Source organism: Perissodus microlepis, chromosome 11 (genome assembly GCF_051167445.1).
Source record: "Perissodus microlepis isolate ML-2025 ecotype Zambia chromosome 11, ASM5116744v1, whole genome shotgun sequence".
Classification (NCBI taxonomy): Eukaryota; Metazoa; Chordata; class Actinopteri; order Cichliformes; family Cichlidae; genus Perissodus; species Perissodus microlepis.
Window position 1 is genome coordinate 29,000,315 of NC_140471.1, and position 27,855 is coordinate 29,028,169.

The 27,855-nt window shown below is 40.3% G+C and overlaps 1 protein-coding gene across 1 annotated transcript in view; it reads left to right on the plus strand.

The window, feature by feature from the left end:
* LOC146378138 (neural-cadherin) overlaps positions 1-26,684 on the plus strand; it is a 140,204-nt gene extending 113,520 nt beyond the window's left edge. The window contains exons 21-34 of the mRNA XM_084943911.1: positions 2,543-2,727; positions 3,207-3,445; positions 7,571-7,848; positions 8,697-8,911; positions 10,974-11,101; positions 11,259-11,362; positions 11,670-11,781; positions 15,610-15,790; positions 16,198-16,364; positions 16,661-16,916; positions 17,335-17,515; positions 17,722-17,972; positions 19,712-19,869; positions 20,921-26,684. Of these exons, the coding sequence (XP_084800037.1) occupies positions 2,543-2,727; positions 3,207-3,445; positions 7,571-7,848; positions 8,697-8,911; positions 10,974-11,101; positions 11,259-11,362; positions 11,670-11,781; positions 15,610-15,790; positions 16,198-16,364; positions 16,661-16,916; positions 17,335-17,515; positions 17,722-17,972; positions 19,712-19,869; positions 20,921-21,592 (3,127 nt within the window). The 3' untranslated portion in view covers positions 21,593-26,684. The remainder of the gene's footprint in view (positions 1-2,542; positions 2,728-3,206; positions 3,446-7,570; positions 7,849-8,696; positions 8,912-10,973; positions 11,102-11,258; positions 11,363-11,669; positions 11,782-15,609; positions 15,791-16,197; positions 16,365-16,660; positions 16,917-17,334; positions 17,516-17,721; positions 17,973-19,711; positions 19,870-20,920) is intronic.
* The last annotated feature ends 1,171 nt before the right edge of the window (positions 26,685-27,855 follow it).

Here is a 27,855-nt window from a genome sequence, read left to right on the forward strand (position 1 = left end):
TATGACTCCAGACAGGCTGCAGTTTCAATGTATTCCTTTGTAGCTTAGGATTGTGGTTGTGCGATATCGTAAGTAAGCAGTGACATTTCAAATCTGTTTGTTTATTCATCTAGTTAACGTACTACTCATAATTAAATAATAATGCAAACCTGATGTTCCTTTTGATTTTAATTTGCACAATAAGACTATAAAATATATCCAAAATGTAAAATTGTACCGTTTGCACCTTCCACTGGAAAACCAACGTAAATGTAGAATACAGCTCACGAAACTCTGAACAAGGAATGAAACAATTAAAACATGAATGACAAGATGATGTTTTTTGTTGGGATTAAAGATGTATGCACGATATCACAATATACAGTGTGATTTGGACCAATCTACACACTCCTGTTGAGCATATTGTGACCAGTTTTGGATGAAAGAATCCAGAGAACGACAGATGTAAAGTAGTTTTACGATGTGTTGGGACTAATACAGAAAAGATTCCCTGCTAAAGTGTCCCTTCTCATGTGACACGCAGCAAGAAATGCACAAGAGAAAAAGAGAGAAAATAAAAGAGCTGCACAGGAGCTGACAGATTTAAAATAAAGAGGGAGAGACAGTACAAAGGTGCCGCGCGACAAAGGGGAGAAAGGAAAATTGGGACAGAGAAACAGGCAGTTTGAAGGGGGAAACAAAGAAAGAGTGAAAGAGAATGAAGGGGAAGAGGACAGGAAGGAGAGAGATAGAAAAGGGGATCTGACTTGTCAGGAACAGTGCTATTAATACTTCATAACCAGCGGTATTGAAAATTCCCAGTGAAGCACGGCAGGGCGCACTCATTTTGTTTGATGAGGCAAGGTTTCACGCGGACGCATTGAAAGGAGAGCCTGATTGCGCTCCCTGCCACCTTTTCTTCTAATGAGATACCTGTAAAGAGGGACGACAAGAGACGACAAGAAATGGCCGAGAACAAAGGAACCACGAGAGAGAGAATTACCATAGATGCTCCTGAACTGCCGCCCCTCATCAGAGCATACAGCAGATAGCAGTTTGTTCACAGTATAGATCAGCTTTAGGCTGAATATTATTTACATATAAAAAGATACAATCTAGGGGAAAATATGAAAAAGCGTTCTGGTAAGGTGAAGGAGCCCGAGGGGCTAAAAACATCCATCCATCCATCCATTTGCGTCCGCTTATCCTTTTCAGGGTCGCTGGAGCCCATCCCAGCTGTCATAGGGCGAGAGGCGGGGTACACCCTGGACAGGTCGGCAGTCTGTCGCAGGGCCAACACACAGAGACAGACAACGATTCGCACTCACATTCACTCGCACATTCACACCTATGGGCAATTTGGATTAACCAATCCCCACTAAGTGCATGTCTTTGGACAGTGGGAGGAAGCCGGAGTACTCGGAGAGAACCCACGCAAACACGGGGAGAACATGCAAACTCCACACAGAAAGACCCCGGCCTGATGTCGAAATTGAACTCAGGACCTTCTTGCTGTGCGACAACAGTGCTAACCACCGTGCCACCGTGCTGGGCTAAAAACATGTCAAAGCTACAAAAAAAAAAAAAAAAAAAAAAAAAGTGCTATTTGGGGACATTCAGTAAATCACAAAACGCACAAAATAACCAGAAAACCTCAGCATTCTGCCTCAGCAGACAGCGATTTGTTTGGAATTGATCGGTATGTTATGTTTTCATTTGTTTCCTGTCTGTGAAGTGCTTTGACATGTTTGGAAATCTCTCAAGCGTGACGGTATTCCAGGAGACGGTACATGAGAGCTTGTTTTGTAGCGGCAGTACAAGCGCCGTCCGCAGACTCATTTTGGCCTCAGTTCAGTAACACTTAATTAATTGGTCTAGTCTGAGCTCTGAAGGTCACTTCAGTGTGAAGAGGTTAAATATTAACATGAGCCAGCGGCACATGTTCTCCACAAGGTTTGGGATCCACTCTGTAGTGCAGCAGAGCAGAGATTGCCAAAGTTTTCCAGATCAAGAGTCCCCCCCACCGGCCTGGATCCATGTTCAACAGCTGACCTCCATCTGGTCAGAGTTTGATCTGACAAATCCCATCTGAGAAAGATTTTATCTGGATTGAAGATTTCACTGGGAACTTTATGAATGTGTTTGGTTTTCCAAGCACGAGGAACAGCTGAAATGTCTGAATTTGTATTTGCCTTATAACAATAAGTCCTTGAACTAATACATTTTCTGCAGCAGGAATTCTGCTCAACAATTATAATATCCAACCTATCCATCATACCTTTAATAGCCAGATAATAAATGGTTCCTTGCAAACAGACCTCCAGAGTGGAAGAGGTTAATAAAGTGTATTTCTGCACTGCTTTTTTTTGGAAATCCAGACATAAGTATTTATGTAACATACATAAATCGAAAATCCGAAACGGTACACACACTTTTTTTGCTGGGACTGAAAATAGCACCCGCTTCTTATGCAAGAAAGAAGCAGATATGATGTATTTTAACAAATATAATTCTAAGCAGCAACAGAAAATAAGTCAAACTAATCTTTCTTTCGCTCTCTCAGGTTGTTCAGTCTGAACCAGAGCTCAGGTCAGCTCAGTATTAGGGAGGGAACTCCTCCCGGCTCATACCACCTGCAGGTTCGTGTATCCGACAGCACCTGGCCAGACGTCACCTCCACCGCCCAAGTAGACGTCACAGAGCTGCACCACGTTGCCTTGCAGCGTGCTGCCTCCATCCGCCTCAGCAGTGAGTCCCAAAGTGAAGATGTCAAATTGTTAAAATATGAAAATACACTTGTTATCCTCAAACAAAACAGTTGTTAGTCATGGAAATGACTTAACAACATCTCAGCGCACTGACACAAGACGCACATTTACACCCTCCTGTGACTGTCGATGTGGCACAGTGCTTCAGGGTCTCAGTTTCAGGGCTGTCAGCTAGATCAGGCTCCATCAGCATTGGCACACAGACGCAATATTGGAAATAACTCCCTGCTCCTCTTCTTCTATCATCTCTTGTGTTCCCTGCTGTTTATTTTCAGCTCCATCTCTTCAGACTTTCTTGTCTCTTCCCTTTTTTCCTTCTGTTTTATTCACCTTTTCATTCAACTTGTAGTATCAGGATATTTCTGTCTGTCCGCTGCTTTTTATGCTGCCTCTAATTTCCCATGGTGATTTATGAAGCTAGTAAACAAATCTGTTCTCCTCCCCTTCTTCTTCTTCCAGACCTGACAGTGGAGGAGTTTTTCAGTAGTAGTGGTGGAGGTGAGAAGAGTCGCTTTTCCCGTCTGGGTCTGACGTTGGCTGAACTCCTGCAGACTTTGCCGGAAAACATCCAGATCTTCTCTGTGGGTGATGCCAGCAAACATGGTGGGAGGGCGCTTAATGTTTGGTTTGCTGCCCACGGCTCTCCCTACTACAAGGCTGAGAAACTGCACGGCTACGTGGCAGCAAACAAGGCCAAGGTGAGGAAAGACTTAGAGTCTGGAAAATACACTTTAAACTATTTAAATGTAGGAATATAAATTATGTTAAATTATTATACTTTTTGGCATTTTTTCCACTCTCTCTAGTGTTTCAGTTGAAAGGTGGCATTTCTTGAGCACATTTTTGATGTTTAATAAAAATCCATTATTTACATTTTTCTTTGTAAGTTAAAAACCAGTTATTTAATCCAAAACCTTTAAAGGCTAATTTGTGATTTTTGTTGCTGGAAATCTCAGAAACTTACTTTCTCTTCGGTCGGGAAAATCAAAGAGGAAGTGCCCCAATCCAACAAGCAAACAGATAATTGTGCAAAAGCTAAATAAAGTGAAGCAAGGTGAAGTGTGAAAACGTAAACGTGGTGAACTGACAGGAAAAATGAGCCATCCTGTTTACATCTTCAGCCATAGGATTAATGATGCATTAATTACACTCAGTTAAATGTTACATTCACATATTCATATGTGCAGTTCAACAGGCAGAGATATTTAACACGAAGTGTAAACCATTTCACACTCTTGCACACCCACATGCCAGGAAAGGTGAAAAATTGATCATACATTAATATGTGGACATGTTGCTTCAGCATGTCTCTCTTCAGTGATACACCCACATATGCACGCACATACTTGCGTGCATATGTACACACTTGTATACTTTTATGTGAAAATTTACCATTAAAGCATTGGGAGCTGCTTCTGATCTCATTTCTGTGACAGGCAGGCAGATGATGGCAGTTGGTGAATCATATAAATATGCATATTAAATAAACACACTTGCACAAACATAGACAGCCGAGCTTGATCAAATATCTAACTGTCAGCTGTCGCTCAGCTGACGTCTTGTTTAAAAGACTGCATAAAAGTTATGACACTGGCAAAGCAATAATGTGAATAAATCTATTAGGAGAAAGAGAGATTTGTAGCATACTGTAATATAACTGCAGTTCACATTAACATCTTCAGTTACTATATGCACTATAGGGTTCATAATTTGTATTTAGTTTTACTTCTGCTTCCAAGTGGCCAATAAAACCAAAATATGAGCAAAAACTGAAAAGTATATTACTAAAACAAAACCATCTAATATTACTGACAATGGAGCAAAAGATAGCTTCAGAAATGTGTAATGTATTGTCGTAATACATGTCTGTACAAATATCAGTTTATACACACAGCTCGATTCAGTTAATTCTGGTTCTGTTTAATTCGATTCACTTTTATTTATATATCGCCAAATCACAACCACAGTCGCCTCAAGGCACTTTATATTGTAAAGACCCAAAAATAAACCCAAACACTCAGAAGAACCTGTATAAAGAAGCACTTGGTAACAGTGGGGAGGAAAAAAAACCTTTTAGCAGGAAGAAACATCTGGTTCAGCCTCAAGAAGGGGTAGCTATATGCTGGGGGATAAAGTGAATCAATATTACATATGCTCACATGAAGGAAACAGTGCAGGAAATTACATCAGAAAGCAATTTACTTAATGATTAAATAATAGTGTTTAATAATACTGATAATATACACAGAAACACTACAGCACTGGGAATAAATACATAACACCAGAGACAGTATAAGAGAAAAACAAAACAGTCTAAGGAAGCTGAAAGGAAGATGAGAAAAACAACCTTTAACACCTTATTGCATGTGTTTTATTATCATATTGTGACTGTTTATGTAATAAATACACTTTTTTTAATATCCTGAAAGTAAAGTTCATTTCAATCAAGGTTTAAATAATTGCCTGGTGGCATTACTGCTGATTAACTACACTTAGTTGTAGAAGGATAACACATAAGTACATAATTCCTTCCCACTTTGGTTACATAGCTATCGGGGTGTCTTGATGATTTTCTTGAAGTATACAAATTTTCTACACTGTTGCCTTCTACAGCAGGGTATTAGCAGTGTTTTAGTTTTACTTTAGTACTTTGTGCATAATGCTCATGTTAAGGCATAACTGCAAAACAAACTACATATTGTGTGTTTAGAAAAGCCTTCATATTACCAGAGATGCAAATATTGTTCAAATATTGAAGCTAACATAAATCCTGTCAAAGTGTCAAGACACAGATAGCACATCTCCAGCTTTAATGCAACTTGGCTCAAAAGCCTAATCAGCACCTACAACAATAAAAATTAGTTAAAGTATAAATAACGCAGCATGATTTAAAATAACTTCCATCAAATGCTGAAGATGAAAGGTACGTCTTTAATTATCTCAGGGTTAAGAGGAAAAGTGTCTTGGCTGATTTAGAACAAAAATGTCAGAGAGATACAAAGTCATCACGAAAAAAGACGATGTTGAAACTGGCTCTGGAGCCAAAATCTAAAGCCGTGCCTGGGGAGTGTAAGTCACAGTGGATGAGAGTGTCAGCTGAATAGCTAAACTCCAAAAAAAGAAATACACACAGTTGGAGAGAGACAGGAAACCCCGAGGGACTCTGATGAAAACCTCTCACCCCCTACCCCCCCTCCAAAAAAGTAACAAAACGAGAGAAAAGAATCAGGATGACAAGCAGGGAAGTGAGTGAATTTGGCAACGGAAAGCAAATGACAGCAAAACTTTAAGAGGAAGGGAAAATGACAGAGAAACACCAAAGTGCATAAATAACAGTAAGGGAAATAGAGTAAATTCAGATTTCACTGATGCAGGTAGACATCAGATCAAAGACGTTTCCTGTCATTCTCTGAAATTCTCTAATATGTTCAAACAGAGCTCATGACTTCAATGCTGTTAGTTTGAGTTTGCTTTCCCCCCACGCTAGTTTTAGTTTCACTCATTTCACACACAGTACTTAGTCTTATTTGAAGTTTAACGACACAGTTAGCACTTAATCTGTCTTGGTGGGCTTATATTTGATTTTTAATTAGTTGTGTGCCATTTTTCATCTTCATTTCAGTTTTAGTTTTGTTTCCTCTGCTTAATCATAGGTCAGCTTTATACCTAACTCAATTGGACTCATCAGTTTAATCAAAGACAAAAAATGCCAAGGTATGAAACCTTGGTCCATGGGTTTGGACCAAACGCCAGCTTAAATTTTAGCTTCATGGTTGTTTTAGTTTTGGTTAGCCAAGCTTATCCTAGTTTCAAGGATACCTACAATCCTACAATGTGGAAAAGAAAGTTTTCACCAGACTCTGAGCAGTCCTATAAAAAACTAAGTACACATTTATTGTTTCTTTAAGAAATCGCTACACTTGCAGAAGCAAATGAAACTACAGAAGGTGTGTTGTAGGTGTGTATTAAGACAGTGCCACAATCTTCCTAGCAGCAGGCATCCCAAAAAATCTTCCCTAAGGTCAGACTGTGAAATGTTCAGAGAAACTACAAGAACTACATCTGAGACTTCACAGCCTTGGGTAGAATGTTAAATGTTCTAGTTCATGACAGTAACGTTATAAAAAGATTGAACAAATATGGCTTGTTTGTCAGGCTTTCCAAGTGAAAACCTCTTTCTGAAAAGAACATGGTAGCGCAGTTTAGTTTTGAAAAGTTGCATCTACACAAAAGACAAGCCTCTTGGACAGATGACCAAAGGCAGGGTTTGGCAATAATGCACAGTACCGCATTTGACAAAAAACAAACACAGGATATCAACACAAACACCTCATATCAATTGTGGAGCACACTGATGGAGACTTGTTGATTTGGGTTTGGTTTAAGGGCCACAGAACCTGGTCAGTACACTCTTTGAGCTGATCATGAACTCCTGTCTATATCAAAATATTCTACAGTCAATTGTTTTCACAGGTTTTTGTTCCATGAAAAACTAAGTACACTTCATGCTTCAGTGATTTATAGAACCAAATTTACCAGTGATTGTTTTCTGTATGACTTTATCAGTCCTTCAGATCATTGCAGAGAAATTTTGGCCCCTTTTTGCAGTGTTTCTTCAGTTCATTCAGCAAAATCTTGAGTTATCTATCTTTGATTGAGCTGAGGTTCCGTTTTGCTCCATGCTATTTTTACTTTGTTTCAACATTGTTTTACTTTCCCTCATTAGTTTTTTGTTTCATTATATAGTTTGTCTCTATTTTAGCTTATCATATTTTGAAAGTTCCTCTGTTTGTGTCTTAACTCCTTTTTTTAATCACCTTTAGCTGGAGGCCATTCTGGGCGTGTCCATCTCTCAGGTGGGCGTGGATGACTGCCCATACACAGATTGCAGCCAGTCTGGAGGTTGCAGCAATGAGGTTTCATTTAGCCAGGCACCGGTGGCTCTCAGCTCTGGTAACATCTCTCTGGTGTCACTGGCGGCCTCTTTGACTGCGCAATGTGGCTGCCGGGGCCGTGAGGCAGTCCACCTGTCCTGTTCTGCTTACCCCGTCAACCCATGCCTCAATGGGGGCACCTGCCAGGACGGACCATTGGGATACCGGTAGGTGTAAGCCACGGAGGGATCTTTGCATGTTCCATATAATTCTTCATAGGATAATGCATCCAGGATGACATTAAATATGAACATGTCATTTTTCCAGTATGTTACCTGGAGGTTGAACTGTTGCACTTATCTGATTCCAGCAAGTAGAGTCTCTAAAGTGCTGTGTCTTTGAAACTTGTTATCGAAGGAAAAGTTTTCTTTATAATGAGATACTGTGAATCACCTTTTTCTTACTTTTCTCTCAGTGGCTGCTCTGTGTTTACATAGTTTTCACCTGACGGTACTGATTAGAAGTCTGCCGGTCGTATGCGGCAGATTCAAGCCCTGAACAGTTAAAGTCACCTTGTGAAGCTCGCAGAAATTTTGTATTTGTTCAGTGGTTAACTCTAGGTATATCTGTCAAACATTTGAAAGAGAGGCAGAAGATTTCTCTTAAAGTAATAACACTCTAAAGCCTCATTTTCAGCTGAAAGTAAGCTGGCTGACTTTGAATTGTCACATGATTTTAATGGTTGAGATACTGGATGAAACATTTCAGCTGCTAAATCTGACAGATGGCTCACTCTCCATTGCTCTCTTTCTTTTTCTTGCACTTGAAAAAATTATCAACACTGGCAAATATAGATTTATATTATTTTTTTAAGCATTTCTATTAAGGTTTCTTGGATGTGGATTATGTCTCTGTTTATCTTTTTGTCTGTCGATCTCTCTCAGTTCATTTGAACCTGTCAGAAAAGAAATTTGCTTTGCAGCAGTACTAATGGACAGTAAAAAGTCTTTAATTAGAAATATAATAAAATAAATAATATAATTAGAAAATAAAGTAGATTAACTCTCTGTCTCAGATGCAAGTGTCCTCCCATGTACGACGGCCCCGAGTGTCAGCAGACCAAACACAGCTTTGGCGGCCAGGGTTACGCCTGGTTCCCTCCCATCAAACCTTGCTATCAGAGCCACATCTCCCTGGAGTTCCTGGCTGAGTCGGCCAATGGGCTGCTCCTCTACAATGGGCCGCTTGGTAATGTTCACTCTGGGGAGCAGGAGGACTTCATTGCCATTGGTGAGTTTCACGCTGAGGCTCTCGTGTGTAAAGTTTCTACTTTTGTAGATTAAGAGTTAACGTCTTAACTTTCTTTGCTCTGGAGTCAAACTCAATTAAAACACAAATCCAAAGAGTTCTTCTCGGAAGATCTATGAAGATCAAACAGTCAGTATTTTCAAATAAACTAATAAGGCTAGATCTAGTAATTTGAAGTTAGCCACTTGGATGGAAGTAGAAATTTTGGCCTGAATATGTCAGTATGACAGTAAAGGTGCTCTTAAATAGCTGCAAAAACACACATGAAAGTGTGAGCCAGTGTTGAGTCTAATAAATAAATGATTTACAGACACCCTTACTAACCTTCTGTTGGTATTCTTTGCATCTTAAGACTTAGTGACAAAACCAACGAAGAATCAGAAAATGCACCGCTGATTACATGCAGCTATACAACAGCTCTCAAAACCTTTGAGATGTTTTATTGTCCATTATGCACTAGGTGACATTAGAACTCACAGTTTATACAGTAAGGCCTTGATTTGATCTAATGGGTTTTCTTCCATGTTTATAAAGCTTATAACTTCATGTTCTCGGTAAGTGGCACATTGTACTGTAGATGTTCTGAAGTCAGAACTGTTATATGACATATGTGGATTTGAGGTTAGATTCGATCGTTACTGTAAAGGCTTTTGAATTCCACTGTCTAAATATAATTTTTTATCTAATCGATTCTCTGGAAGGTGTTTGTGAGAACAAAGGCTGAAAATGATCTAATTAAATTCAAATTATTAGGTTTAGTGTGTGTTCTGGGATGATTGATATGGCTAATGCATTTCATTTACTGGACCTGTGATGTCCTTTAACTTTTCAGTTTAACGCAAAATAAAAATACAAATGTGCAACACTTTGGTAAATAAGCTTTGGACCACACAACCACCATGTTGGTCCAGCAAAGAGATTGTCGTGATTCAAAGCTAACAGCACATTTCAGTGTACAGATGGCTCTGATTTTATTTATCAACTCTTAGACTATCAGCTAGTCATTGTAGTTTTCAGCTAGGTTTGGTATGATATAGATAAAAAGAATCATCTATTAACCAACAAAGCGTTAGAGAAATGAGGAGCAGAGGTGATTATTGCAATGCTTGCAGAAGTCTCTGAGAGTGGCTCATTTGCTGCAGCAAACACATTCTGCTTGAACTTCAGTACCCTTTTGCTGAAAGCTGACAAATTATTTTAACTTCCTAGCTCTATAACAATCATACTAATCTCGCAGTGCTGATGGGAACGTGCTGCCGGTCCTGCTTTTCAGCAAACACAAAGCGTTCATCAATCCGCTGCTGTATAGACAGTTTCTCAGTGGATGAGGAGCTTCATAAACTCTAATGTCAGCTCCCAGTGGTCCTAATGTGGTGCTGATGGATTAGCCTGCAGATGGCCTTTCGAACACTTCTTGCATAATCTTGTGGCATTAAAGTTATGTAATTATTGAACCCAGGCTGTTGCTGCAGTGGTCCGGGGAGGGGAAAATCAAAGATAGTTGCAGGATTGATCTCTCTGAAGCGTTTTTGCACTTACATGTCCAATATTGTGACTATGAGGTTGATCAGGTCATACACACATAGACACAAACGCACACATTTTACAGCAGCAGATGAAAGGATATTGGGAGATTCTCACAGAGAAAATTGATAAAGTGGCTTACTGCAGTTGTTGATGGGATCCAGAAGCTTACGTAGCAATAAGGAGAAGTGATGTCAGGGCATGCGTCAACTTTTAAGACATAAGAAACAAATATTTTTTTTGTCATAGTGGGTATTAAATGACCCAAAGCCATGTTCAATTTTACTGCACACATCAACTTAAGTAAGGCAGCCCCCAAAATTCACTTTATGAGCTCTAAACATATTTTCCAGCCTGTTTTACACATTTGTTATGTTGATGTTTACAGACTTGACTTTATTGTTTATTTAGGCCTGTTGGGATTTTGTATTTGGGTCACTGTATTGTGTGTATGTGTGTGTGTATTTACCGTGAGATGGAAAAGAGAAAACAAAGATAATATTCTCAACTCCCCATTCAGAGTTGAGAAACGGCGTTCCATCTCTGAGCATAAACCACGGATCAGGAACACTCACTTTGCAGTTTCCACCCAAATCCACTGTCACCGACCGACGCTGGCATCATCTCGACATCATCAGTGACGGAAAGGTGAGACTTTTCTGCAGTATAGCAGATGCATGAATGGATGACTGGATAGGTGGAAATAATGAAAAAGAAACAAAGGAACAGGAAATCAAAAAACTTGTAAAATAGGAGGAAAAGGTGGGTTACATGAGGTAACGGTGTGCATTCTGTTTGTCCTCAGGCTGTCCAGCTGATCCTGGACCAGTGTGGAGGGGTGGCTGTGAATGAGTTGGAGACAGATGAGTCCAGCTGTAGAGCTGCAGGAGAGACACCTGGAAATCAGAAGTAAGAACAACCCCAGAGACGCTGCTGATTTCACTGCTTACTTACAAATTTAATACAGAGACTCTAAAACTTTGCTGTGAAAAACCCAGTTTACCTTTCTCTTGCTTTCTTCTTTTCCTTTATTTTTGTTTTCATTCAATTCATCCTTATTTTTTTTTCCTTCTCCGAATCTTCTTCTTTCACATCATCCTCCCAACTCTGCTTTTCATCCTCTGACTACTTTTGTTTTTCTTCCCTTCTTCTGTCATCCTCCACTTCTTCCTGATGTTGTTCTTTTCCTCCCTTCCTTATTTCTTCTCCTCTTCAGGTATCTGAATGTTTTCCAGCCTCTGCAGTTGGGAGGGGTGAAGGAAATGTCCCCCCACAGACATTACCGCAGTTTCACTGGCTGCATCCGCAACCTGGTGGTCGACAGTCAGGTAATATTACAATATGAGCATGCTGGTTTGTAGAGTTCCTATTGTGGGGACATGAATGTGTGTGTGAAATTTTGGGGGCAAAAAGCCTTAATGTAAATGATTAGATTTTAATAGCCATACTCTGTTTAAAGCCTCTTTAAATAATTGTTTTTAATCCCAGAGATCATTAGGCTTTTTGTGTGTGTGTGTTTTTCTTGGCCCTTAAATGCCGTTTTAATGTCTGCAGGTCTGCACCTGTTTGTGTTTGTTCATGCATGTATTCACTTGCAGTCCTTGGTGGATGGTGATGGTGTTTATCTGTGCGCCTGTGAGTACCACAGGGATGGTGGTTGGACAGATGGTGATCTAGGCTCGGCTCCTCAGCCAAGGCCAGCATAACAACATCACAGTCCAAAATGTAACATAAATGAAAAGAACCTCCCTCGTCCTCATGAAGCTCAGCACGTTGCTGTGGTTCCTTTACTGCTGCAAACCTCAGTCACTTCTCAAATATCCCAAAATAGTCCCCTGGAAAGATTTCAACCAGCTTTCAGACAAGAAGATGTGGAAATATGTTACCATCAGCCTGTCACTGTGGCACCTCATTCAAACCGCAATCCCCTGTGTTTTGGGGATGCCTCCTTCAGTCTAATGCTCTGATTTTACAGGAGTAAGATTAACTCTGCCTTCAAATGGTGGATGAGTTACAGTATATTGCATTAAAAAATTAAAAAACAACTTTTAGCAAAACATTGCCATATAAAATGATTTATAGTGATAATAATGAGGTATTAAAGGTAATTAAAGGTTTCTTCCAGTGGTGGTGTTTGCACTCTAATAAAGTATCAAATTCTAATTGAAGACTGAAGATTTTGTTTCTACATGCACCAAACAGGGAAGGTAGATATGGCAAATATGGCAAAGTGGTTCCTTTTCTAACCTCATGTATGCAATTTATTGTGAATCTGAAGAGTGTGAGGGGTGCTGGACTTCTTTCAGTGGGCAATATCAGTGCTCTTGCACTAAAGGTCAAGCAGGACTCCACACAGTGCAGTGACTGATGATGGGGAGTCTCACAAACTCAGCAAGTGATTCAAAGCAGTCGTTTTGTTTGATTACAACCTCACCGGAGGTGTCAGTTAACCAGGATCTGTTTGTAGTTTACCGTGCGTTTGTAAGCGATGACTGCTTGATGGAGCTGTGCCCTGTGAGCATAGAGGCCATATGTTCTAACCGTGCTATGGGGTTTATTTAATGTTTTCATACATTCAAGATCAATAAATATACATGTACAAGATCCCCAGTTTGTGAGCTCATGTGTAGCCGCTAAACTGGTGGACCTAAATCTTCACCACCACGTCTGTATACATACAAGCGGAAAGGGAGTGAGTGGGTCAGCGCTCGGAGCACAGAAGCTAAGCCGGCTTTAAACACACCATTTATTTTCAGGATAAAACACAGTCAGAACCCCAAATACAAGCTAAAATCCCCGCTATACAATAAAAATAATGTTCACAACCCGCTAAAAGCCCTGCCGGCAGGAATAACCATACACTAAAAAAACAAAAAAAAACCAAAGCTAAATGAATGTTTTCCATATGCTAAAAACTCCCCCCCAGAGTCCTATATTCTCACGGTCCAGCCACACGCGGGCAAATGTTCCTTAGCTGAAAGAGACAGGAGAGGAACTCCTCTTCCGGGATGGGGAATCTCGCCAGCAGAAGACCAGGGAGGAGGCTCCTATCTCCACCTGACGGTGCGCGATCGTGCAGTCCAGCCACTCTCCCCACCCGCGCACTTCCTCCCTCGTAGCTCCGCCCTGAAACAACAGACACGGGCCAGCAACGTTGTCGGCGCAGCCGCTGTTATCCTCCCCTGGCAAAGCTACGCCTAGCGCCCAACGGTGGGAAAGCGATACTCACAGATGCAGGCAGAGGCGTACCCCTGCCCTGCTGTGGATTTCACGCGTCGCCTCCCACGGTCGCTATTCTGTCCGTCGGGACTGGATCGCCGGGTTATGCTGGCCGAATGTCTCGTGGGGCCCCACAGTCAGGCCGGAGGTCCTTCTTTACACATGCTGGCTTGCACACGTTTTGTTTCCAGCTCTTCACTTTTCGTGTGTCTCTCCTTCCGTCTTTGGGCTCACCAGCTCCCTTAAGTCAGCTTGGCGGCTGATAGGCCACCCCGGGGAACGCCCCCACCTCACAGGTGCCCACAATTGTCCGCCCAATCCACAGTGGAACAAAAATACTGTACAACAACACCAAACACACACTAAAAATATGGAGATAAAATCATGCAATAGGAATATCAATAAACAAACATGCAATATCACTATTACAATAAAATCATGCAAATAATAACACTATATACCAACACACAGTCTGATACAAAACAAAATATAAAAACACAATTTTCCACTGTGTGACACATGCAGTAACCATAGAAGCAGAGACATCCTCTAGCTGTTATTTTGTACCAAGTTCAAATTAAATCAATTTAAACTTATAGACATAAATATTTTTTCTATGCTCATTTCGAGCTACATCTTTTTGTTATTTGGTGCTTGACGAGTTTTGCTCAAATCAGCTCAAATGAATTCTTTTTTATCTAATGCTGGGAACTGGTACAGCCCCTCGGTTCATCATCTGTCTGAAACAAGCCCTTTTGGCTCCTCACGCTTCCTTTAAGCCAGCTTTCTTCTCATTGGTTTACTTCTATAAACAGAAGGTTTGAACATCAGGTGGGTGGAGATTCTGTGCTCATAGCCAGAGCTGTGGGCCTGAGATGACAATATTAATCATCATCAAGAGCCGAGAGCTGGCCTTATCAGACTGCTTGTCAACTATCTGATTATTTTTAGCCTCTGAAATTGGTATGACTTTGTATATGTAAAAAAAAAAAAGTCTGTAATTCCTACACAGTTAAAGATATACTTTTTCTTACTCCCCTTGAAATAAAGCTGAAAGCCTGAGTGCTTGGTTTAAAATCCAGTGGGGTTATATGCAGATGCAAAATTACAATAGATTGCATCATTGTCCAAAAAATTATGGATCCAACTGTATATGACAGAAGATAAGAAACCCATAATAGCTCCACTTTAAACTAGATTAGCACACTTGAAGCCTCACAGCTTCACAAAGCTCACAGCTCTGCATCAACAACATACATATAAAGCCCAACATTTTTAAATCACGTTTCAAAAATGATCAATTACAGTGTTGATACAATGACTCACTGGCGCCACCATTAGGAAGCAATTGGGGTCTTTTTGTTTTTGTTTTTTATGTACAAGAAATATTGTGTGAGGAATTGTGGGAGGTTTGCTGAGCACATTCATGCTCCATTGAGGAGGAACCCCTTTAGTTTCACTTTTCAAAGCCAAATTTTTATGACAGTAGAAAGAGGCTTTTAAAACCTTAAAAGAGACAGAAACAGAACCCCCCGCCTTACATGCTTTTCTTTGTTCTGTAATCAAAGCTGGTTTCTTGATTCCCTCAGAAAAATTCAAAACACATTTTTGTAGCTCATGCATTAAGGTAGATTGACACAGCACGAAAATGGCTGCCAACCAGAAAGAATGGGCACATTTAGAAATTCAGTGCATGTCAAATTTGGTCTTTTTTCTATTTCAGATATAAAGAAGGAAAACGGTAGAATAAAAAAAAAAAAAAACTGCTCTGATCTATACTTGGCTGTGTGCGCAGCCTGGATCACATGACCAGAGGCAGCACTGGGTTCCTTTGTAAAAAGCATGTGACGAAAGTTTGCTGGATATAAAAGAAAATTTGTGTAAATATTTTTTTTCAACAAATAATCATCTCCCTCCTTTCTTTTGTTGTCCCTTAGGTGTATGATTTGGCATCTCCCGGTGAGAGTGTGGACAGCACCCCGGGTTGTAAGCTCACAGACGGCGTGTGCGTAACGGCGGCGGGACCCTCATGTGGGATTCACGCAACCTGCCTCGCAGACTGGGGCTCGTTCAGCTGCGAGTGCCACGCTGGATACACGGGGCACAAGTGTGACAGGGGTGAGGGTCAGAGCGTTTCAGTCCATATCAGTGCAGTTTCCTCTTTTAAATCTTTAGTTTTGGGAATACAGAATTAGATCTATGGACCTTGGAAATTTTAGAAACCTTCATAAAAGCTGTGAAACTTCGGAGCAAAGAAAGCCCGTCAGCCTAAAATAGCACACACAGAGAGTCTGACTCCTTTTCCAGGGCTCTGTGGTCAGCTTAATAATTGTGACATCCACAGCAAGCAGTCAGTGTTGTACCTGTTAGATCTGACTGAGAGCAGTCAGGCCAAACAGTCTGTGAAAAACAATTACCTCCTTATGTGTACATGTTTTGTTTTCAGTCTGTAAAGAAGATTAATAGTTCAAGTTCGTCCTTTTGTGTGAAACAATTTAAACATTTATATGTTCCTCCCCCCTCAGCCATGCCAGAGTTCTCCTTCGATTCGGGCAGTGTGGTGCGCTTTCAGCTCAGAGGAGGCGGCATCTCCCGACGCACAAACATTCAGCTGCTCGTCCGAACCAGAGCCACCTCAGGGACCCTGCTGTCTGTGACGTCCCGGGAGACCAATGAATACATCGTACTGGAGGTCAGTCCACCTGTAGAACAACTATGACTAACCTTTCACGTGATAGCTATCCTCAAAAATAAGCCTGCTTATATCACAGTTTAAACAGCATCCACTTATCAAGATAATCTCACTTTTTCTTAAAGAACATTTAACCATTTTATCAAATACTGCACTTTTACTGCACCATTTTTAGATAATGAATGCATTTTCAATGGGTGGCAGTTTTTACTTCCCCACATGACAGATTTTGTTGCGAGAATTTAAATCCCCGAGCAGCAGCTTTTTTCGAAGGTTTATGTTCTTCTCTGTCTCAGATCACAGAGGGTCACATCTCAGTACGTGCCAACCTTGGTGACGGCGCTCACGCTTTGCGGCTTCCCGGCCAGCGGGTGGATGTCGGGCAGTGGGTCCTGGTCAGCCTCAGTCGCTATGACAACATGTTTACCCTGCGGTTAGAGCACGGCGGGGGCTCGAGGGAAGTGCAGGCCTGCCTGGGGAGCCGCAGGGAGATCGTGGTTCATCCATCCAGCCTAATGGTTGCTAATGGACCAGACAAGGCTGACTTCCAGGGTGAGAGCTGAATCTAATTTCAGAAAAAAAGTCTTTGTTTGTTCAAGTGAGTTCTGAATGGAGTAAAATGACTCTTAAGTGCCTGACAGCCATGGCAACAAGTATTTAAATTCTTGAAATACACTGTGTTTCTCTTCGGATTTATTCTTGCTTTCACAATGTTACCAGAAAACTTAGAATTCAGTTTTTAAATACTTTATAGCTGTGCAGATGCTTAATTCAGAGATAACTCAGAAATGAAGCAATGATTGTGTTTTCCTTAAGTTTTTGTGTTAATTGTTCTTTCAAGATAAAGCATTGCAATTAGTTAGTTTAGCTTTTGAGTTTCACTCATTACATCACAAGTGCAATATTTTTGAATAGTTTATCTTAAAAACCATATTGGACGCAATGCTAAACAGGAATTTTTGGCAAACAGGTTGTCTGCGGGATGTTCGATTTAATGGTCACGTCCTGCCTCTGGATGGCCAGAGCCGGGACCTGGTGACGGTGCTGGAGAGACGTGGTGTCACCTCAGGGTGCTCTAGCAATGCCTGCAGCAGCCAGCCCTGCCGCAGCCCGCTGCGGTGCGTCGACTTATGGAGGAAACACCAGTGCAAGTAAATGACACACAAACGCAAAGCAGCACACTTATATAGCTTCCACTGGTGGGAAGCTATTAATTCATTCTTTTAGCAGTTTTGTTTCTTAAAAGTTTTTTGTCTTTCCTATGAAGTCACGCATAAAGTTTTCCAAGAATTTATTTCCATTTTAGTGCCACATCTAACTAACGTTGTCATCTGTCCTGCTCTCCATCATGTCCCAGGTGTCCTGGTGGTCAGGTAACCGTGACTGACGACTCAGGTCAGCAGCGTTGCGTGCCGTCGCCCTGTGGCCCTTCTTCCTGCCGTAACGGTGGTGTCTGCCAGCCGCTTTCACCCGATAGCTACCGGTGCCGATGTCAGGAGGGTTTCAGGGGTCAACGCTGCGAGCTGGGGCAGGTCAAAGGTCACCGGCTGCCTGCTCTGAGCCCCAGCTCCATCTTGGCCATCAGCATGTGTCTGCTCGTCTTCTTCGGTAAGAGCAAAGAGAGTCATTAACAGAATGAAATTAAGAGAGAGTACGATGAGGTAAACTTTGCTAAAGTTCTTTGGTTTATAGTCATCTGAATGACACATAATTTACTGAACTAAATCAAACCTCACACAATAAACTCTGATGTTGTCATGAATTACACAATATAACTAACAGTACGGGAAATATTTATGTTGTTGTTTTGTTTCCAGGAAAGTATGATGGCATATTAGTAGTTTATATTAAAACTGTGGTTATTTTGAAACTCATAATTCAAAAGTCTGCAAATTTATCTATAATTGTTTCGTTTCTGTTGTGATTAATGTTTCAGTAAATGAGATCAGCATGTGTACAAGTGTTCTTTGTAGACCACTCTAAGATAGACTGGGGTTTTTTTCTACTTTTGACTCTTGATGATTTCAGGGAGGGTGGGTAACAATCTCTCAAGCCCCTCCCACCTACTTTTCAAACTTTCTATTTAGAGAGGAAGCCAGTCAGAAATAAGAGGCCGAAGTGAGCCGGACAAAGTCTTGTGTGAGGGAGAAAAAGGTTAATGTTCTCTGTCTCAGAAAACAGAGGGTCACATCTCAGTACGTGCCAACCTGGGTGACAGCACTCGTGCTTTAACAGGAGATAAAGATGAAACAATATTAGTTGTTGGAATCCTGGCAGCACAAGAAGATTAAAAGTGGGGAATAAAGAAAATCCAAATTTCCACAAACTGGTTAACTAAAATAAAGATTCAGCAGTAGAAGTTGATAGAACAATTATAAAGGAGAATATCAGCATAACTTAAATTAGAGGCACAGAAGAAGCATGCTCACAAAAAAAAGTGTGTTTAAAGAGGGAAGAATATTCAAAAGAGTGAGGGCCCTGACAGAAAAAGCCAGATCACCTTGGTTATGAGCCGAGATTGCGGTATGACCATCAGAGTCTTGGCTGAGAGATTCAGGTTACGACCAGAGGCTTACGGTAGGAGAAGATGAAATTTGCCAAATGTATGACTCACATCTGACTTCATTATGAGTCATGTGATGACTCATCTCTGATTGACACTGGCAGCATAATCAACAGAAATTAAACTTATTTAGATAGATGGAAGCTGGCAAAAAAGTGTGCGCATACATCCAGCCCGGTCAGGTCGAATCTCCACTGCAGACCTTTACTGTTTGAAGATCAATAGTTTTTTCTGGGAGCACTAATCATTAAAAATACAAGCTGTGGTGACGCAAAGAGAATTCAGTTAAATAAATGTTACAAAATAACCATTCGCCCCTTAAGCTGTTCATATATCAACTTAATCTAACCAGTGAACGGTTGTTTCCCTCAGCTTCACACCTACTGTGTTATGGTTTGTGTTTTTCCATCAGAAGCCTTCATTTCGTCTCGCATGAACAGATTAAATATCTTCTAGGTGATTTTTGAAACACAAATGACCTTGTAGTCTCAATAAAAATGCTGCGTAGAAAGCTGTTAGAATTTGATACTCTTCCCAATGGCTGCCTCATTTATTTTTCACCTGTTTGCCGTAATTATACTAATGTTTCTAAATGAACTTGGTACTGATTTATTGAGGCTAAATGACTCCACAGAGCAGCTTTAATGAGCCACTGCTTCAAATATACAGGAAGGAAACTAATGTCTGTCCCGGTGGTGCAGAAGCACATTTACGAAGAGATGCATATTCATACCATCCTCCTCTGTGCATGTGTGTATGTGTGTGTGCGTGTGTGTGCGCTCAGCGGTGCTGGTGGCAGTGACAGTGTGGAACCAAAAAGGCAGCCGAAATAAGTTCAGGAAGCGAGGAGTTTACCACATCCCTGCTGAGCATGAGAGCTGGGAGGACATCCGAGAAAACATTCTCAACTACAACGAAGAGGGAGGAGGAGAGCAGGACCAGGTACACAGAACCAAACACACACACACAATAAATGGATACAATGTTCTGCATTTTACATGACAGTTGATTTTTATTTTAAGAATCAAGGACTCACCGTCAAAAATGCATTTTAGCATCTCAGGTAATCAAATAATAGTCTACAAACATCCTGTGTTTGAGCCCACAACTACCAGTGTTTCTTCTTCTTCTTTGTAAGTAAGTTTTGAAATTTGGCACGCTGATTGGGAACAGTTATTCAATTCAACTCAATTTTATTTATATAGCGCCAAATCACAACAGCAGTCGCCTCAAGGCGCTTTATATTGTACAGTAGATCGTACAATAATAGATACAGAGAAAAACCCAACAATCATACGACCCTCTATGAGCAAGCACTTTGGCGACAGTGGGAAGGAAAAATTCCCTTTTAACAAGAAGAAACCTCCGGCAGAACCAGGCTCAGGGAGGGGCGGAGCCATCTGCTGCGACCGGTTGGGGTGAGAGAAGGAAAACAGGACAAAGACATGCTGTGGAAGAGAGACAGAGATTAATAACAGATATGATTCCATCCAGAGTAAGAATCTGGTTAGAAACCATATTTCTAAGATTTTCAGTACAATAACCTCAGTTTGATCTGAATTAAGAAGCAGAAAGTTAGCGGCCATCCAGGTCTTTATGTCTTTAAGACATTCCTGCAGTTTAACTAATTGGTGTGTGTTATCTGGCTTCATGGACAGATAGAGCTGGGTGTCATCTGCATAGCAGTGAAAATGTATACTATGTCTTCTAATGATGCTGCCTAAGGGAAGCATGTATAATGTAAACAAGTTATCTAATTATCTGGCTGACATGACATGACACGAAGTCATGTCATGTCTTAGCATCTTTCATGTATTATGACCAGACTTGGTGTATGACCTCGCCTAGCACCCCTTCCTGAAGTTGTAAAACCAAAATGTGGAATTATATTATTTGACCACTAGGGGCACTACAGTAAAAAATACAATTTTTTAAATTGAGCATCAGATTTAATAGGTACCCATGTATCTTCTTTTTTCCTCCGTCCTTCCAGAACGGTTATGACATCACAGAGCTGAAGCGTCCACTGTGCTCCAGTTTGTCTCAGTCATCCTCCTGCACGACCGCTCCGCTCATCAAATCCTCACCGGGCTCCCAGGAAGAGGTTCATCCATCCAGTTCCTCGTGCAGCTCAGGTGCTCCCTACCTCAGCATCCCACATCACCACCACCATCAGCATGCCGCCAACGCCAACTATACCAGCGATGCAACCTACGCTAATTACACTGCTCATGTAAACAGAGACGTGGAGACAAGCGACGTAGGCAGTTACACTGATGCCCCGCCTGGCTCACGCTCCCACGTGGACTTTAGAAGCTACGTGGCGCGAATCATTTGGGAGGCAGACAATGACAATGAGGCTTTCCCGCCAGACGCTTACCACGTCTGGTGCGTGGAAGGCTCCGGGTCGTCGGCAGGAAGCCTTAGTTCACTGGGGTCCGCAGTGTCCCATAGAAACAACAACACAGGCGACGGTGATCGGGACGACGAGGAAGAGGAGGAAGATGATGGAGGTTTTGTTTATGACAGACTCTCGCGGTGGGGCCCAAAGTTTCAGGCACTCAGTGAGATGTACGACCGACCACAGCTGACCCTCACATACAGGGATGCAATGGCGTACATACAGAGGAGCCACAGCCATGACCCCCTGCCACATCACCATTAGGGGGTGCTACCCAAATACAAGTACACACTCATAGAACATTTGCCACAGTGGAAAGGGACTCAGTGCTGTGATCTTGTCAAATTTGGAAAAAAAAAAACAAGGATGGCTGGTCAGGTATTGTTTTGTATGGCTGGGAATATGTTTAAAATATGTGTTTTAATATTAATTTTCTGATGTTGAAATATATATAAATATACTCACTGTTCGAAAGACATACAAATTTGAATTTGTTTGTCCTGAACAAATCCACCCTTGATTTTCAGCTGTAAACCTTTACAGTTTGTGGTTTCTACAAAGGTCTCTAAGCAAACTGGTCCAAACAAGTGATATTTTCAGTTCTTTTGGCTAATTAAATGTCAGATTATGGTTCATGTCAGAGTTTAGTGAAGCAAGATGAGCTTGCCATATTAATTAAAAATAACAAGGCATAAAGAAGCAATTAAGAACAGAAACACAATGAATGAGGCAGAAGAAGCAAAGCTGGGAGGACTGTGCATTCTTATTAGAGTTGTCTGACAGGGACGAGCCCTCAGCAGCAGCAGTTATTCAAGAGAGTTTTACAAGTAGAAACAGGTGATAAATGACAGATATCATGCATCATCCAGGTAAACAGGGTAAAAACTCATAGATCAACATGAAATTTACCCAGATTATTATTTACATTAAGGATATAATGTTGCAATATGCAAGTGAGGCATTATATCTTAATATGTGCCAATTTGCACAATCTTACAGGAATCTGAATGGATAGATAAAGTCAGATTCTGAATTTGTTGGCACATGACTCTTTTTAGCACTCCATAAATCAGAAACTTTTATCAACAGCCAGATAAAAAAAATCACCATGTTTTTGGGATGACATGTACAAAAGCTATCTGTAAATCCTTCAGAAATCCTGACACGTTGGGCCATGCAAGTACAAGAAGGAAAGAAACAAATCAGAGTAACTGACCAAAGAAATATGTTTGCATACTTGGTATTTACTCTTACAGTTTTTAACAAATGGTTATCAACATAAATCGTGTCTGTGTAAGAGCTTGAAACCTGGACTTTTTGGAAACGTTTCACCTCGTTTCCAAGAGGCTTCTTTCAGTTCAGTTCACTTATTTTTAAGCTCTTAAGACAACATCAAAGTTCTTTACTTAAGTATCATGAACATCTAATAAACTAAATTTTACTTTCACTGATATTGAAGTTATTACCAGCGCATGAAAAAGAATTATTTGTGTTGTAACGTATCATCTTTTAAATATTGACTGGTTTAGTTAAAAAAAAGAACAGAAAGACATTTGGCTGCGTCAGGCAGATATGCTACAAAGCTAAGGTAACAACAAGAAGGATGTTCAGTCTGCCCCAATGACTGAAAACACTTGTATGGCTTTGGAGAGTTTGATTGGTTACTTAGAATTATCAGTCATGATTGGCTGCCAGCCCTTAAGGACGCTGGTCCAGCCACTGTCTGTAATGCTGTGGTCACTGTGTCATGTGGAGCAAACAGGAAATCTGGGCAGAGAAACTTTAAAGTGAGTAAACCAAACTGAGAAATGTCACCAAAGTCATAAATCGCAGCTATAAGTGCAGACTTACAGCTGTAATCGCATTACTCTGATGTTTTAACTTTGGAAAAAAATGGAGACAATTCAAGTAAAAGGCAAATTGGCAGGCATTTCCTTCATTCTCATTGACCTTCTCGAGTTTTTTGTGTATTCATTTATTTCAGTGCAAGCTCCACCACGGTGTTTCTTCAAAACACACCACTAAAACAAAAAAGAAAGAGTGTCTTATCTCTAAATTGATTCTCGGTATGTTTGTGGCACAAATGGGATTGAATATTATCACATCTTACCTGATATGAAACAAAAAATCTCTCTCGGGTGGGGCAGGAACGCAGCAGCTCTGTTCCCCCCGTGTAGATTAATCGCCACAGAAAAGCTGAGACACTTTCAGGGCGCGAGGTTCATTATGTGATCTTCGTGTTTCTTCAAAACCGAGGTTACCGGTTCATCTTTGAGCTTAACGCAGGAATACATCACTCAGCTTTTATTTATTTTGCTTGTACTTCTTCCTTTTGGAAGCGGTGTACTCTGTTTATTTAATTATCAGGGCAGTTTGTGGGTTGCTGTTTTTCGTTCCATGGAAAATGCAGACTTTCAAGGTCAAAAGTTTCTCTTTTCTGGAGGAATATAACATCAAATTATGTCAGAAATGTTCAGAATGAGAGGAGCTTTGTATTTAGAGAAATAGTCTGGTAAGAAGGACTTGATGTAGAAATCTAACAAAGACAGCTCCGAGTTCTTCTTTCAGGGAATTTTAAAGTACTGTTTGAATCTTCTTATCTTTGGCATGGCAATTTTTTTATTTTGACCCTCCTGCGCAGCTCCACACCTGTAAACAAAAACTCAATTTCATACAGAAGCACTACCAAGGTCAAGCTTTTCTTCTACGCTTTTATTTTCCTAAGAAATATCTTTTTTGCTTCTCTACCCTCTGCGTTTCCACAGATTAACCTGACCTCAAAGAAACCCTCCAGTAACCAGCGTGCATTTCTCTTTGCTGTTCTTGTTGCACTAGCAGGCGAGTCAGTTCTCCATCTTCAAGACGTAGAAAGTTAACAATTAAAAGCCTTGTGAGTTCACCAAGTGAAACACTTTGCAGCCTACAGCGTCTCCACCGTGTAAAATGAGCTTTGCTAGTATGTTTTCAGATGACATTATTTTTGTAACCCCCGTGTAGAAACTCCCCAGAAGCTCCTTTTCACTTGCAGTTGGTCGTGCACTGTTAATATTTTCGCTTTTTCTAAAAAAGAAAAAAAAAAACAGGGAGCACCCTGTTAGAGCAGTGTTTCCGAAGGCTGAACCGCTGTCAAATATAAACACTGAAACTGTGAATCCATTTGGAAATCAACATGGCAACCAGAGGTACTGAAACTAAGTCACGCTCAGACATTGCTGTGAGCTGTGAAAGTGAAAGTTGAGATACATGTGAAGATGGCTTTTAACAAATAGGCAAAAATTACTTACTTTGTTTCTTTTTATGAAAATGCAGGATATTCAGTATATGCAAGTCTTTCTCTCATAAAGTAATCCTACTAAAATACAGTACTGTGCAAAAGTCTTGAGTCACATATCTTTTCTTTATATTTTGCTTGGAAATAGATAAGCAGTGTTTGAAAGTCAATATTCAATAAGACCACTTTTATTCTTCATTCCAGTTATTCCATATATTCGTTTGACGTTGGCTGCTCTGTCAGAATGATCGTTCAGTAATGTTAAAGTTCTGGCTCTAGGAAGGCCAGACTATGACTCCTACTACACTGGCTAAATGGCAGCCCCATACAATGACACAGCCTCCACCGTGCTTTATCGATGGCTGTAAGATGAATTGTAACTAGAACTGGTTCTTTGCTAAGTTGTCTGTTAGTTGTCTCAATGGAAACAGGTCTGATGGTTTTATGAACACAACACTGCTTCATCCCTCGAGTTTGGTGCCTTTTATGCTTCAATCATTCATATATATGGCCAAACAAAGAAAACAGCCTTCCCCTGAAAGTAGTCAGGTACAAGGATTGAACTGAAAATGAATGGAAAAAACAGCCAGTGCCCAAAGAAAAACTCTGGAAGACCTTTGGAAAACTTTGTAGAAGTATTTCTCAGCACCACCATGCTTGGAAGCAAAATATAAAGAAGGTGAATCAAGACGTCTGTACTGTGTTGTTTAAATTTTTTTTAACAGTATATAACTTTATTGATGTCACATGGCCACTGTTAAACTGCTTACTTGTTAGGAAAAATTAAGAGTGGGGCTCATAAACTTCCAGTTTAAAGTATTTGCAGCATCTAAAAAACTAATAAGTAGGTGTGAATGCAGAACAAGCTTCTACCAGTTTCTATTAAAACTTTATACATGTTGTAGCAGAAAATCGAGTGCGTGTGCACGGAATGCTCTGCAGCTAATAAATCAGCACTGTTTTGAATATAACCATTACAAAGTGACCAAACTTGAGCCAGTGAGCACTGCTCAAAGTGAGTAACACTGATAATTTCTGTTCTTGCAAACCTGACCTAAACGCTCTCAAATCCAGCACTGATTCCCTGTTTTTATTTAGTGGTCACTTAATAATCTTCTCATATTCCATATCTGTAAAATGGGCTGTTTGATTTGGAGCACAAGCATTTTGTTCTGTTCCTTTTGAAGCTACCTGATGTTTTTTTGCTGCCATCCTTTGACAGTAAATTTCTTAGATGATTTCCCTGATAAATGAGGACCAGAACAGGAGAGGTTAGACTTCTCTCGTGTGCACAACAGGACACCAGCTTTTCCTTCTTCAACTTTTAAAGGAGCCAAATGTTTATTGGTTCTGGCTGCAGATCAGTGTCGTGTCTGATGGTTGTTTTCCAGCCTACCTCTTGGCTAAGTATATTGTCATTACAGCGCCTGATGAATGTAGTTTTTAAATAGAGAGAGTGAGAAAACCTGTGGAGGAAGTCTGAGCAAGTAAAGTACAATCACAGAACTCGGCGTAACTCAATCCTCAGCCAGCAAAAATGGCAACATAGATAAACATTTCCTGATATTTTAAAGGTTTTGCACTTAAGTCATGGTTTTCTTCCAGATACAGTCAGAATATTTTTTTTTTTAATTCAAAAGCCAGTATATTTGCCTGCTAGGCTCTGAGATTTTTACTGCGTAGACAGATTCTACAGATAAGACGTTTTCAATTCAGTGGTTTCCCCCCCTTCTTTTGGAAAATGAATTTAAAAAAATGTTTAAAAAAGCCTTGTAAGAACTGTACTTAAAGCTATGCATCCAAATAGAATAACACAGGTGTCTTTTTATAAACTATTGTGAAGCTTCAGATGTTTTGACCTGTATGTGTGCAACATCTGTTGAATTTTGTTTAACACAGATGCGTGAACATTTTTATTGAATTCATATGCATTTATTAAAGTAAAGGTTTAAAGTGTCATTTACCACAGAGCTGTGCTGATCTGTATAATAAGATGTACAAATGAACGTTTTATAGCAACCTAATGTGGAATATTCCTTTTGTATGTGACTTTTAATTAAAAAGAAAAACTTTTCTTCCCAAGAACATGATTTATATGTTGGTGTTTTTGTTCAGTGGTTTTACACTCTCTCTCTCCCCCCTCTCTAACGCTCTGGTAAGAGAACAAGTTGAAAAATAACTAAATAAAATAAGAAAGCTAGTATAAAGGATAAAAGGACATTTAAAAAAATCCTTGAAGCTGTCCATGTATCTTTCTGAGAGATTTGGATTCAGCTTTAGAAAGTGGTGGTTTGTTGCATTTACTCTTAAAATTAATCACAGAAAAACATTCATACATTAAAAATCATATACTGTCATTGCTGCACTGGCATGATAGTACTTCAGAAATGGCTCACAATGATTCAAAGATTTGTTTTATGAATCATAGTTACACGTTGCCCAGTATTCCCAGCATTTGTTACTTAGAGTGGGACTCGGTGTGTTTTCCTGTAAGAGCTGACCAGACCTTTGTACACACATAGTGGGAGATCGTGTTTTACGTTTTCAATGTATAAAGCTCAAAAACCTAACTGTACACATAGAAAGAGAGATCACAGTAAGTTTCCATTTACACATATGGCGCAATGCTGCCACCACGTGGTAATAGGTAACACTGCATAGGGCTTTTTTTTTGTGTGATCATCTTTTTTTTATTTTTTTTTATTTTATTGATTTATCTTTTAAAACCAAATCAAAATATTTCTAAAATGCTCATTTTAAAAAGTTGCTCTTTTCAGTTTTCCCTTGCTTTTACCAAGAGCAAGAAGCCTTGAAAGCATAAAAGTAGACAAGAGTTTAAGTAGACCTCAAGGTTTTTTTTGTTCGATTTTCATTTTTTTGGTTTTTAAATATTCACAAAAGCACCATAATTGACATTTATTTAATATATATAGACTGTTAGCAAAGAGCAGGGATAGGAGAGCCCGAACACTAAAACATTTTGGTTTTGTTCGAGAATGTGTGTAATCACAGGGAATAAAGATGCATTTGTGTCATTTTACAGCGTCACTACTCACTCTGTTAAGTACACCTGCTCAACTGCCCGTTAACACAAACAGCTAATCAGTTAATCACATGGCAGCAACTCAGTGCATTTAAGCAAGTAGCCACGATCAAGGCGACCACATGTAGCTATGTTCTGATGGCAACTTCCATGTCACAAAGCTCAGATCATCAAGCTGGTTTCTTGAACATGACAATGAATTCACTGTACTCA